The sequence below is a fragment of the Anneissia japonica genome, unplaced genomic scaffold (assembly GCF_011630105.1).
Source record: "Anneissia japonica isolate Jap-2015-1 unplaced genomic scaffold, ASM1163010v1 scaffold287754_len4335492_cov202, whole genome shotgun sequence".
Taxonomy (NCBI): Eukaryota; Metazoa; Echinodermata; class Crinoidea; order Comatulida; family Comatulidae; genus Anneissia; species Anneissia japonica.
The window spans coordinates 3538076-3553370 of NW_022705543.1; the positions used below are offsets into that span (position 1 = coordinate 3538076).

General features: G+C 37.5%; 1 protein-coding gene across 1 annotated transcript in view; it reads left to right on the forward strand.

The window, feature by feature from the left end:
• Positions 1-7789, forward strand: part of LOC117105794 (D(2) dopamine receptor-like) — a 32865-nt gene extending 25076 nt beyond the window's left edge. The window contains exon 2 of the mRNA XM_033247072.1: positions 6488-7789. Coding sequence (XP_033102963.1) covers positions 6488-7429 — 942 coding nt within the window. The 3' untranslated portion in view covers positions 7430-7789. The remainder of the gene's footprint in view (positions 1-6487) is intronic.
• Positions 7790-15295: the final 7506 nt, after the last annotated feature.

The following is a 15295-nucleotide window of genomic DNA, read 5'->3' on the forward strand; positions in this document are numbered from 1 at the left end:
GTTCAACCATGAAGCCTCCGTGGTCTAATGGTTATGATGCTCTGTCGCCTTGACAGCGAGAGGTCGCAGGTTCGAGTCCCGCCAGAGGCATTTTATTACACAATTTCTTTATTCATTTATTTACAGGACTACATTCGTTGAGAGCTATGCTACACGATGTATTATTATGTCCTTTTTTCGAACACTGATTTACCTTTCTTTGATGATATATATATATATATATATTAATGTACATAATCTGTTGTATATAAAACAAACAAACAAATTCTACTTGTATTTCTAGTTAGAAAGCGTTCACCATAAATATCTATTTACCTCTATCGATGCAGAGTAAGGAAGGGTCTTTTTAAATTAGTGATGAAATAGTGTGCAATATTTGTCACCTATCATTGCGCGTATTCCATTACCTAAGACTGTGATGAATAAAATGCGTCTGTATAACATTTCGTTTATCATTTATTCAGTATATTGACAATTATCTTGAGATAGAATTATAATCAAGACACAAAAAACTTGCAATATTACAATACAGTACTGTATATCATTTTATTTATTCGCTGTGTAGACCATTGTTTAGTGTATACTGTAATGTGTTACTGTAATGGAGTGTGCGTATTGCGTTCTTCTCAATCAGGTTTACTGAAAGGCCTACATTGTGTGAATATTTCGTTACAAATTGATGTTCAATATTACCATCAATAATTAATACACATGTTGTAGCCTATATTGTGTTACGGATTGATACATTATGCGTATAACGCGTTGTCAATCAATAAATTGAGTGGATATTGCGTTACCAACTGATACATTGTTCGAATATTGCGTTACCAATAAAGTAGCATTGAGAATAAAACGACTGCCTTTATACTCAAGGTTCGTATAGGTTAAATCCATATTATTTTTCCTCCCACTTCCAAACTGTAGGCCTAACGTGGTGAATGGAAATGGATGAATGCACACTGGTTGTACACATGCCTATTTGTAATACCGATTGATATACATTACGTAAACATTGAAGACAGTCTGGATACGTTGAAAACAACAACATAAAGCCAGTTTTCACTAGGCGAATTTATTCGTGCGAATCGAAAGCGTCGTTCATGTGCTTCAGCGAAATCGGTAGTTCGAACAGTTTCTACTTTTTGCGAAGCGAAAAAAATGCGCAGCCAATCAGAGCTCAGGAACCGAACCGACGCCTTCGATTCGCGCGAACAAATTCGCCTAGTGGAAAACCAGCTTAAGCTGCATTCACATCACATCCAATTCGAAATTCATATCCGTTTTCGATACGCTGAACGCCAGCCGCGTCCCTCATATTAGACCTATTGTACACATTGATTCGATTTTCTGATCGATCGATCGGTTTGGTAGGCTTTCCGATCCGTAAATTCTGATTCGGTGTGAATGCATCCTGTCCAGACTATCAAATTGTGTTTGACAAAGACATGTGACATAAATATGGTTATGATGACATCACATCATGACCATATATAGGCAAATCATGGCTATATAGGCCTACGGGCATACGACAGTGTTTTGTCAAATAAAATTTGATCATCTGGACAGAGCCTTAGGCTTGAATGTGAGTGACCGTTTCGGCACTTAACTTTTTCCTTGATTAAAACGATGAACTACAGTGCTAGGTGTTTTTTTTTCCACGCCCGTCATTATTGTGTCATCCTATGTATACTGTACTGCTTCACTAATGGATAGTGCGCGCATGTGCAGATACCGAAGCATAATTCACCTCGAGGTTGTCAACAATAGAGGTTTTTGGTTATTCTTACGGATATAACGTTTAATCATCTTCAGCAGCGTATTCGATGTGCTGTACCGTTTGACAAAACTACTCAAGTTATTTGATTTCCAAACATTGATTGACCTTTGACGAGTACAGATAATATCAGACGTTTTGACCTTTAGATTATATTACTACTTAAGTTTCTCAATTATTTTGCCTTTTGTTGTCTCTGGTGTATAACACGATCAGGGCTGCCAGTTACACGTGTTTTACGCGTGTGTATATATAATTAGCGTCCAGTTGGTACTGCATAACGGGTGCACCAGCAACAACTCAGGATGTTTTCATTCATATCACAAACAAGGATGAATGTGTACTCCGTTATCCAGTTAAAACCTAAGACTGTTCTAATGAAATAAACAAAAACATCGACAGACATTTGCTTATAATCCTGAAAATAAGCAAACTTAATTCTAGCAAGGATTGCAGCAAACATGGACGGTAGAACTCCAACTCACTATAGACATTAAACCTAAAGATAAAAAAACTTGGCTTAGCATCCTACGAAAGATTATATCCTATATAGATCATCCATCTTCGGTGATTATGTGGTGTACAAATATCTTGAACTTATCCGGTTTTACCTTTTCTGGAATTAGAAGTTTTTCCGCCTGTAGTCCAGTCCAACTCACCTCGACGTGGTTTTGAAAGGGCCGTAGGGCCTAAACAAATCATAGAACACCTCTCCCGGTCATAGGCCTGCTGACGGACGTGGTTTTTGCAAAAAATAAATCCATTCACACATATCAAAACGAATCTATACAGAAAATAATTAATCGCACTACAAAACTTTCCATCTGGATGAGCGATGATAGCAGACGATATAAATTAAGTTTTTTCTCAGTTTGGCATTATATTCGCGCCATTTGAAATTCACATTTGTCTTATAGTGTTATCATTGCACCTAAATAATTTGTTTGTATTATTTTCACACCGGCACCTAATAGGCGGGATGACACACATATTCGTCCATGCGTTTCTCATAATAGATCTAATAGTTTCTATTTTAGAAATGGGTTGAGACGATCACTCGACGCAGACTGCAATAATATAGTCTCATGCAATGAAAAATTCATCGAACAGCGCCTTTAATACGATGATTATTGAGTGTTTTATTTTTAACGCGTTTACATTAACAACGGGACGCAATTATAGCAAATCATTCACGTGTACACGTGCATAATGAATTACTTTTACAAATTTGTTGATTAGGCCTAGGCCTATCTGTCGAATCCTTATGGAATACTATTTAGATTTGATCCTCATTAGGTGGAGTATACTTACTTCCAAATACAGCCCCGAAACATCGGTATTCTTTTTGCTCTAATATCGTAATACATAATGTTTGTTTTTTGTGTTTTTCTTTATGCAACTATGGGTTAAACAAATATAATTAATTAAAATAAAAACCATTGATAATATCTGCACACACACAGCACTGTCGCACACTTGTACATGTTTCGGACCTTATAATGCATGTGTATTTTGTAATAGAATTGTCCCCACTTCATCCGTGGAGCAGCCATGCGGTGGAAAGGTGCTTACCTTCAAATCCCATCCTGCAATATGGGCTCTGTTCATGTGACTGGATTTTTGCTCACGACTTAAAACAACTCCAGTAGCCTTAAGCCATAAAGCTGCGAGACTAGAGAACAGTAGGCATACAGATTTCTCTACTGAATAGGTTTCCCAGTATAAAGAACTGTGATCGAGTGGCCGAGCGGTAGCAGGGGCGTCGCTACTTCAGCCATACCGTCGTCGCTGATTTGAGCCGCTCCACGCCCAGGGTTCAGTTGGTAGAACCAAATCTTTTCTAATAGGCCTAAGACTTAAAATGGAGGTCCAGTGTATACATCTGGTTCGTGTGCACTTTAAAAACCCATTGCAACTTTCGGTGGGGGGTTACCCCAATGCTATGATTCATTTCAGCCCCTCCGTTGTGGAATGATGTGGCTACTACAGGCACCTCTTTATGGCGGCTAGGTAGTCATGGGCTACGCCCATACCGGTATCAAATTCATCACAATGACGCCGCTGCGAGTTATGGGTTATTCTCCTAACTTCATCTTTATTGACGCTTAAAGTTCGACGACATTACACGTGCACACAAAACGAGTTTCACGTCAATTAACTACGTCATCGTCTACTAAGTACTACAGTTTGATCGTGGTCCGAACATTGGTGTGATGGCACTATGACGTTAGTAGCACATTTTGCGATTATAGGTGTACTAAAAATGTACTAAATGAGTTAAATAATAAAATATGAGCTTTTCGTTTGTTTAAAGTGGGATTTTAATAGCTAAATCATGTGGATTACTTCCTCTATCTGACAATTTAAAAGTAAACGTTTGACACGTTGCACGTTTTGTCTGGTTAGCCCAAAAAAGTCGGAAATAATCGGGTGTATATATTCATCATTAAAATCGATTTCAGTATAATTTCATCAGGCTACTGCCTTTATGGGTTTCAATAGAACATTAACTATGTTACTTGATTGCGTTTGCTAGTTGCTTATATCACTTAGTGTAAATTAATCTCAACCCGAACGCATAACATTCTCTGATTTTCATAGGCCTATCACGTTTTAATATTCACTCCTCTCTTGGAAGATAATGATGACGTCAGTAATGGTACCAGGCCTATATTCCATACACGCTACGCAAGATATCAGTACAACTTTATATCATTAATGTTGTATTAGCTACCATTAATCATACTACATGATTTAAAGTAGGTCCATATTTCACTAGATGGTTGAATCTTTGCGATATGATAGCTAATTTGGAAGAAAATTTATGTTAGCCGAATATGAATAACTTCTAATTAGGAATTATAATAGTTCAATATCAACAATGTCATATATTATTGTCGCAACACGTGATATGATATGGTAATGTACATAGCAATACTTGCGCATGCGTGAGCAGCTAGAGAAGGTAGCCTAATTGGTTTAGAACATAATTATTATTTTTCTAAATCACTTCGATGGTCAAAAAAATTGAGATGTTACTGAATTAGTACCACAATTATGATGGACCAGGCGCAGCCTCCTCTGGTGCCGAACTATCAGAAACAGCGGCCCAGCGGCAGAAGTGTGTGTCACTACAGACCATTATTACGGTATCGTCGTACTTCACGTAACAATTGTATAGCGGCGATATATGTTACTTTTAAATAGGTCGATATTGCGGATATGATTTATTATTCACATCGTTATCATCATCATCATTAGAATCATCACCCCGATAAAGTCCAAACCAATCCAACAAGCCAATACTGTAATCAAGATTGGCGTAATCAAGTCATTACCAGAAATAAATGCACATGACGTGATGTAGCGCACTTATAATACATAATAATTAGAATTTAATTATCAAGAAATTCATCATCAATATCAATGCGTTGTGTTAATGGTTGGTAACATAACATGGGCTTAGTTCATCCCGCCACCCATCGCTTAGTACACGACTGTGTCATTAATCGAATCAATATCGCGGTTAACGCAATGTGACTCTGCTAAAATTTCATGGGCATGCCTTTAAGACAGTTTAAGTGTTGCAAAGAAAGTGAGTTTGTTCCCTTAGAATATTGACTAATTGTTATGTCGATTATCGTCTGCTTGACGGGCGCGTATTTATTTTCTACATGTCATCGATTTGTATTGCAATAACAATACGCCCCATTTTGGCTCCAATCCTGCAGCCTCGCGTTCCACGTTCAAATTTTATAACGCATTGATTTTGCGATAACAGCGGAAGTTAAAAGTCATAACTAGTATTACACCAGCTGCGGCCTGGCTCGATTTCCGCTTTTATGAACTGCATGTAAAGTATGTATTTTTAAGTTGAATATGTTCACGGTCATAATATGTCATATCTTAGACATTTTAATTTTCCTTTAGACAGCATGCGTCATATTTGAATTATTCGTACCCAGCGTTCAGCACGTCATAACACGTGTCCCCACGGCCTCCGATTGAACTAAGGATTGCCAATTTCAATACCACTTCGAAATCTTTATTGAAAATATTCATAAAGAAAATGATTGGACAAAGGTATAAGCCTAAACAAACAAACAAACTCCTTAATACAGGATGGTGTATCATTCTTTATTCACATGTCTTTCAATAAAATGTACAAAAGAAATTGGCAATACATAATTCCAGGATATACTGGTTTACAGTCCACGCAGGAAAGTAAAAAAAAAATAAAAATATAAAATATAAGCTCAAATAAACAAAATAATAATAGGCTTACTGAATTTTTTACCGATAGCGCTGGGTATCTGTCAAGTAAATGGCGCCTATGGCATTGATTATAGGTCTGCTACCACTAAGTAAAATAACAAAATTAATTATCCAGATCAAATAAAACCAATAAACGAGTATGTTTCTAAGTTCTTTAAAATTGGCATGGTAGACGCAAACTTAACGTGCTGAAAACTAGTTCCATAATTGAGCATTGGAAGATTCTGAATTGGGGCTATAGTTCGCGTCTCGACAGTTGTTTGCGGTTTTATGTGTTCACACTCAAAATCTACTGAGGTGTCTGGCGTATGCCAATTAGTTTGCATTTTGTGTAAACGCGTTTAAATGATTTACTGTGGAAAACCCAAAACCTTATCATTTAACTGCAATAATACAGTAAACTGAGACCTAACATTTATTCATTATGTTTCATTGCAGGTTACCGGTACATGGAATCTTGGACTAAGCATATGCTTAACCTATTTAACGCTGGACGTCCTCCTCTGCACGGCTTCCATTCTTCATCTGTGTGCCATTGCTGTTAATCGGTACCTAGCCGTAACATTTCCATTACTGTATTCGCGGGACAGGGTGAACTCTCGTTCCCGTATACTAGGTACAATCATCCCGGTATGGATTGTCTCGTTAGGAATTTCATTACCTTTATTCGTTCAGGGTGCTATTAATCCGCAGAATGTTCTTCGTGAAAATATGTGCGGCTACTTTGATCGAGTCTTCGTTATCTACTCATCTATGTGTTCTTTCTATCTGCCTTTAGCAATTATGATTGTCGTCGACGTTCGTGCTGTGCGGAAACTACGAGGACGAAAGTTACGCCTGTCTCTGAAAATGGCGGCAAAGTCAAGCGCACAACCGATGCTGGACGGCAAAGGGGAGGCAAGCTCCTCCGATAGAAGCAGCTCCAACGGATACCAGTATACAATGCGCCGTGCCACGCGTGCGAGTATAAGTGCGAGGAAGTTGAGTTCGGCACGCAACTCCACGATAAGCGGCGAGGCAGTGAAACGCACAATGAAAGTGTTAACAAGTAAACGTGAACGCAGAGCAGCGAAAACATTAGTCTTAGTATTCGTATTTTTCGTGGTGCTTTGGTTACCATTCTTTGTGATTCATTTAACCACAGCGATATGTACGTCTTGTAACGTACCAATGGAATTATTTGTCATTTTTACTTGGCTAGGCTATGTATCTTCAGCCATCAATCCTTGCATATACACCATGTTAAATATGGATTTTAGACACGCTTTCCTGCGAATTCTGTGCTTCAAAAGCAGCTCACATTATCCAAGATCGGCAGAGACTTCAACAAGCGTCATGTACACGCTAAAATCAAGTTTCCGATTTAGAGACAGTGGATAGAGCTTACAGCTCTTACCTAACGGTTTAGGGCATTTTACCAAACGCATTTACATCAGTTTAACTATCGCGTTTTGCACAAGTTAACGCGTTTACACCTGTTCAACTATTGCGTTTGCACAAGCTTCCTAACGAGTTTACAGCACTTTGTGCAGTTTATAATAATGTAAGAGCTATGCCTATCCGTTTTGGATCCAGAATAAATGACGATAAAGAATCAACTGGTTTGATCTGCATTCGGTGAAAGATCACTTTGGTCGGGTGGTCAGTGCAGTGACGTCATTTTTGTAATTTACGTAGAGTTGTGTGTACTTAAGAAGGCCTATAACATTCTGTGAATAACAGATTATCGTATTGTACGCACTCAGTGATAATTACAGTGTAAATTTATGACACAATTTCATAGTACATCTTGAACTTGTTTAGATCAATGTGCATTATGTAGATTTCAAAAGCTCTGAAAAAATGTCTACACTATGTCTTCCTATGCCATGCGCGTATAGACATCTCCCACGTAAGCGTATTTCATGACCCGAATAACCATTAGAGTTTTTAAGAAAGTCATACCCTTTGATACGATTTCTAGCTATCTACGTCGTTTATCGCTATAATTTCCTAACCATGTATACCGCCAATATTACATATCATGTTGTTACAATCTTCAAAGGGCCGTTAACTGGACATATGTTTAAAATATTGTGTCCTTTCACGAACTTTAATTGTTAGTGAGTAGCAGACGTGATAGCAGATGTCCCAAGAATAGTATTACGCACGACTGTCTCAGGACTATCAGCCTCATCAACTTACGGCTCCGTTCGGACCCACACTATATCAACGACTACTTACAAAACCCCATCACTTTACGGCTTCGTTTGACCGACACTATCAACGACTGCCAACCTCACCCCCTGACGGCTCTGTTAGGACCGACACTATCAATGACTGCCTACTTCACCCACTCCACGAATTCGTTAGAACCGACACTATCAACGACTGCCAAACTCACCCCTGACGGCTCCGTAAGGACCGACACTATAAACGACTGCCGACCTCACATGTTTAAGGCTCCGTTAGGACCGACACTATCAACGACTACCTACCTCACCCCCCTGACGGCTCCGTTAGGGCCGACACTATCAACGACTACCAGCCTCACCCTCTGACGGCTCCATTAGGGCCGACACTATCAACGACTACCAGCCTCACCCCCTGACGGCTCCGTTAGGACCGAGACTACCAACGACTACCGACCTCATCCCCTTACGGCTTCGTTAGGACCGACGCTATCAACGACTACCGATTTCATGGGCGGATTTGGCCCGACCTTTTTGAGAAGTAAAGAAAAGAAAAAAATAGAAAAAAAATGATAGCACAGAACGCCTCAAATGTTATTTTCGGATGTCTAGAACACAGAAATTTCGCGGGGTCATTCCTCATTCCTCATTCCCTTACGGATCCGTTAAGACCAACACTATCAACGACTACCAACCTCATTCCTTACGGATCCGTTAGGACCGACAATATTAACGACTACCAACCTCATTCCCTTATGGCTCCGGCATTATCAAGGAATACCAAGCTCATCTCTTTACTGCTCCGTCAGTACCGACACTATCAACGACTCGAACCTCATCCCCTTAATGCTCCGTTTGGACCGACAATATCAACGACTACCAACCTCATTCCCTTACAAAACCCTTAAGGCCGACTCTATTAAAGACTACCAACCTCACTCCCTTACGAATTCGTTAGGACCGACATTATCAACGACCAACCCCATCTTTTTACGGCTCCGTTAAGACTGACACTATCAACGATTACGAAACTCATCCCCTTAATGCTCCGTTAGGACCGACAACATCAACGACTACCAAACCCTATCCCCTTACGGCTCCGTCAAACAACGACTACCAGCCTCATCCCTTTACGGCTCCGTTTGGACCGACAACGACTACCAGACTCACATCCTCTTACGGCTCCGTTAGACCGACACTATAAACCTCATCCTCTTACGGCTCCGCTAGAACCGACACTATCAACGACTACCAACTTCATCCCTTTACGGCTCCTTTAGGATCGACAACGACTACCAACGTCATCCCCTTACGACTCCGTTAAACCGACACTATCAGCGGCTACCAACCATCATTTTTCTTCAGATAAATTAAAATTTTCTAATCTATATAATCTAAATCATTATGAAGCTGTTCATTATATTTTTAACATGGATAGAATGAATACGGTCTCCCTAATTGATCGGCCGGCGTCGATATGAGGCCTAGGGCCTCTGGGCCTCTGACTACAGGGTCAAATCCTGCGATACGAAGCCACATGTAGATTACATTTAATCAGGCAATAGGTCACGGGATGTTCATATTTAATCAGCAAAGAAGGATGGTTGCTGCCTTAAAATGAATTATGACGTATCATCTGATACTACAAAAGCCTTCCTATTATTTCAAAAGCTTCGATGGATTAATTGAAGAAGTGCAAGCCGCATTTCCCCACCCTTCGTTACTACCTTCGCTATTGATTAATTTCCTTAAAGTGCATATATACCCATAATTTCTGTCGAGAAAGATTGCGGCTAGAGATTAACTTGATCAATAGAGCTTAAATTAAATGCAATTTGAGGTGAACTAAGATTATTTACTCCAATTTCACTTAAACTTCACATTTGTAACCGCTACCATGACCGTCATCAACAACGGTTGCTTTGGTGACAAACTATTCAATTAACGGCAGTTATTGTGATCAATAAACAATCTTGTATAAGTTCTTTTTTTTTAATTCAATGCATGTTGATATGTAGAGGAACATTCAAGTATCGTTAATGATGCACCTGTCGTGAAAGCTTGTAGAAGCTTAAAATAAAGTTCAATTCAAGTAACCTAGGGCAAGACATTGATTAAAAAAAAAAAGCATATTATGACGTAGGCCTACATGTTGAATATTAATGGTTATTAATTACTTCTTACATATTCAATTCATTATATCAATACCTACACTTTTCCGCCAAGCCCCGCCCCTTGGATATTGTTGCCCACAAAACAATAGAGTAAACGTACACGCGCGTTTGTGGAACAACACGTGTGTTTGACGTATTGTTGACACTTAATGTTGACGTATTGTTGACACTTGTCCATGACCCTGTTTTGAAATACAGACCTATTTGATATGTATGAATGAGTTGCGTGGGCATAATATGATAAGATTCATGGTTATTCTATATAATATTCAAAGTTTAAGTAATCCATTACTGAAAATTTGATATTCATGAGTGCCTGATTTAGAATGACAAATTTATTGTTTGTTTGTTTATTTAATTTTTCCACACACATCAAATCATATAAAATTAAAAATACAATATAGGTAAAATTAATTAAATAATATAAAAATAAACATGTGTGTGGATGGAGGTCAAATAAGTTCAAAGAACTATGTGTATAAGAGACAGCCATGTTAAATATGGATTTTAGACACGCTTTCCTGCGAATTCTGTGCTTCAAAAGCAGCTCACATTATCCAAGATCGGCAGAGACTTCAACAAGCGTCATGTACACGCTAAAATCAAGTTTCCGATTTAGAGACAGTGGGTAGAGCTTACAGCTCTTACCTAACGGTTTAGGGCATTTTACCAAACGCATTTACATCAGTTTAACTATCGCGTTTTGCACAAGTTAACGCGTTTACACCTGTTCAACTATTGCGTTTGCACAAGCTTCCTAACGAGTTTACAGCACTTTGTGCAGTTTATAATAATGTAAGAGCTATGCCTATCCGTTTTGGATCCAGAATAAATGACGATAAAGAATCAACTGTTTTGATCTGCATTCGGTGAAAGATCATTTTGGTCGGGTAGTCAGTGCAGTGACGTCATTTTTGTAATTTACGTGGAGCTGTGTGTACTTAAGAAGGCCTATAACAGAGACTTTATACGATAGTATTTGAAGGCCCTACCTATATCAGTGGCGGATCCAGGAATTCTAAATAGAGGGGAACAATGAGGTACTTTTGCAGATGGAGGGTCCGGTAGGGGTGGCGTACGAAATTTAGTGGATATGGCACCTCTTGATGGTCGGAATTGGCACTCTCAGACTTAAATTTTATTATAATTTGTCTTTTTCTCTCCATTTCTTAACTTTTCAAAAATTTCTTGATTTCGCTACTGTATTATATAATTACAAAAACAGTCTTCACAAATATTAACAATGCTGCTTTCGTATTGATTTATTTAACCAAACTATTTACAATGAATATTAAATTCATATGATTCTATGAAAAGCAATCACAGTTACGTGTGGATAACTTATATTAAGCAATCTTGAATGTAATGAACGCGATTGGGAGTTAATCGAGGACATGGCACCCATTATCAGTGTAATAACTTGCGGCAATAATCGAATATATCGTATAAATTATGTAACGTCACTTTATGCACGTTTATTTTTCACTATCCTTGAGTAATTGGTTCCTGACTAAATATGAATATTCACCGGGGACCGGGGAGTGGGGTTGAATGTTTTATAATTGGTTCTGTCTCTAATTATACATGTGAAACATGCGCGTATCTATATACTATTATATTATTGGTTTACGATTTATAAAATCTATGTTTAATATTAGGCCTATTATTATCAATATTATTAATTAAATAATTTTATAAATAACTATTATGAATAGTATATTCGATGTCTCCAACCATACAAACAAGTCAAATAATAATAATGATTATAAACATAAGGATAACAATGGTGGTAAAGATTATGATACGGTAATACTTATCGTGATGTCAACGACGTCGCCAACAATAGTGACGTAGCGGGGGGAAACTTGACTTTAGAGCATAGACAATCAATCAATCAATAAATCATCGTTAATTACAGAAATTTAAAACCATATAGTATTACAAACATCCAATTTAAAACTACACATACCGTACATAGTGAAACAAATTGGATGTCAATACCAAGGGCTTGGGGCGCGCACTTTGACACTACCCACGGATCCTAGAACACGCCACGACATATCATTATTAATGTATTTTTGTTTGTTACTTTCGTTTGACTAGCAGAACTATGATTTTTAATTGGCCTTTCTGATTGAAATTCTTTATTGTGCTAGTTTTTATTTATTTATTTTTTTGTATTGTTTAGCGCTAATGCTAAATATTTTATTTGATATTTCAAAATTGTGATTTTGTTTGCCTAGTTTTAATTTTGTTATATTTTTGGAAAAACTATTCAATTATTTATTCATTTATTAGATTTAAATTTATTTAGCCTGAATAACACTTTTCACAATTAAAAACGTGGTTTTCAACATGGGCCTTTAAAAAAAAGTGGTATAACATAAAAAAAAAAATATTGAAGAATGTTACAAAAATAAAGCTAGAGAGGGCGGGCTACAATATATCAAGAGATGCAGTCACTGGACTGATTTTAAAGAGGTACGGTTCATACAAACAATTACGATATGAATACGTTGAAATTGTACCATTCACCTTGGCAACAACAGCAACAGTGACTGCTTTTCACACTGCTTCTCTGTTACACCCCAAGCCACTTCAATTCACTATTCTAATGCGCTCAATTAAATCGATTACAATTTTGTTTTGTTAGGAGTAAGCATTTCACCTCATGTAAGATAGGTCAATAATGGCAAAGCGACTCATCGTGTGCAATGATTTTACATAATATAAAAGGTGCTTTTATGCAAATCCTTCACTATGTATATATTATACACCGGGCATTTACATTAGTGATTGGCGGACATGAGAATATTAGTTAATTTAAAAAGAAATGTTGGGTGCGCGAGGTTACATGGTTAAGGATTGTATCTCTTTGACATAGGCCGCCGAATGTCAAAAAATGTGCTTCCTGAAATGATTGACAATCAATCATATTATACATTTAATTCACCCTTATGAAGCGTGACAAACAACTGACCAATCAGGACCAAATACGATTTGCTGACATGTAAAAACTTAGTAGGCGGAAGTATTGATGGTGACACTTCTTTTGACGAGGGCAACAGTAGACGGCGATAACAATAGTGACGCTTATATATATACACACAGTGGTAGTAGAGTAGACGGCAAAACTGATGGTGACGCTTATGATGACGATGACCTAAATGGTGATACTGTTAACCATTCTTATTATATTACTTTTTATGATAATTGTCTTAAACAGGACCATTTTTAAAAAACAGACTTACATCTTGTCTGAAATTGTATCCTGTATAAATATGCTTTAAATAAATAAATAAAAATAAATAAATAAACACTGACGTAGTGACGCTTATCAAGATGAAGGTCACAGTAGATGGTGATATCGTTAATGGCGTTTATCATGATGACAGCGACGGCAAATTATTCTTAAACAAAGGGTTAATCTCCAGAGGTTCCATGATTTGTTTTACGACTAAAACAACTTTATTTCCTATGCATAAAAATGTGAATAGGTTTGTACAGCATTCATCATGTGAAGTAATTGAGAGTTATTTGCTGCTGGATGTGAAAAAGCTAACAAAGACGTTGACATATCCAATGTGATGAATTAATCACCCATTTCGCTACAGCAGCCCCGGGTTTTAAGTGTCTGTGGTCTCTAGGGATATGACACTCTCATTGATGAGTTGCAGGTTATCCCATTGCTTCATATAACAGCACATCTTCTTTGTTAAATTTGAATAACAAATAGAGAGTAAGAACATTCACGTCCAGGGGACAAGAACATAATTCTTCTGTTTGCTATTTATGCAGTGTCACTAAAGTAATCGTTACCGACACTGTAAATTTTAACCACTGCTACCATGATAAACCTGATGCTACAAAAAATATTAAATGAAATTAAAACAATCAAAAAGCTCTGTCAAATTTCAAGTGACAAATTTGTGTGATGCCCACATATGGGCATGATTATATCAATTGCACCCAAATGTGTGCATACCACATTTATTTGTCACATACAATTAGATAGTGCGGACACGGCTTTACAAATGGTGTCTAAAGCTCTGACCACACTATCAAATTTTCTTTTAAAAAAACTGTTGTATGCCCATATATAGTCATTACGTGCTTATATTATGGTCATGATGTGATGTCATCATGACCATATTTAGGTATTTCATATTTCTTTGTCAAATAAAATTTGATAATGTGGACAGGCTTTAAAGCCTAGTTTCCATAAAATCACTACACTGTCGCTAGTGTTTTCAGTGCAATCGTTGTACTGCGTGCAGTCCCAGACGCAATTGTGAAGACTCCCCGATTCGACCGACAACCAGCATCACCGAAAATTGTCGGTGATAGCGACTGTATGGAGACCAAGCTTTACTAATATAATCGCTAAGTAGGCCTACTACACTATAATTAACAATTCACCTGGTTAATCAAACGTATAGAGGCCGGTATATCAGGAGGCAGGTTAAACATTAACGCAATAAGATTATACTGGCTATGATAAATACTATTTGAAACTTTAAAATGATATTAGAACATCGGGTAGTTCGCATAAAAGTTCCAACCAGACAGATCGGAATATCTCTAACCCATTCTACTACTGTACTCAATATTCATAATACAGCATGTTTTAATGGCAACGAAATACGAACAAGTCACAAAAATTTTTAAAAATAAATATATTTAAGTTAGTTCCCAGTCAATTAATTGGTCTGAGCCAAGAAATATGATCGGTATTGTGTATACTTTCGTTAATTGGAAGCTAGCAACTTACCTAAATATACAAAGTAAACAGTTAAAATGCGGGGTGTTGAATTTTCATTTTATAAGTCTATTTACTCAGCCAATAATACAATATCGATATATAACTACGATGTTGTGCATGGACTGTTGTTGTTGTGTAT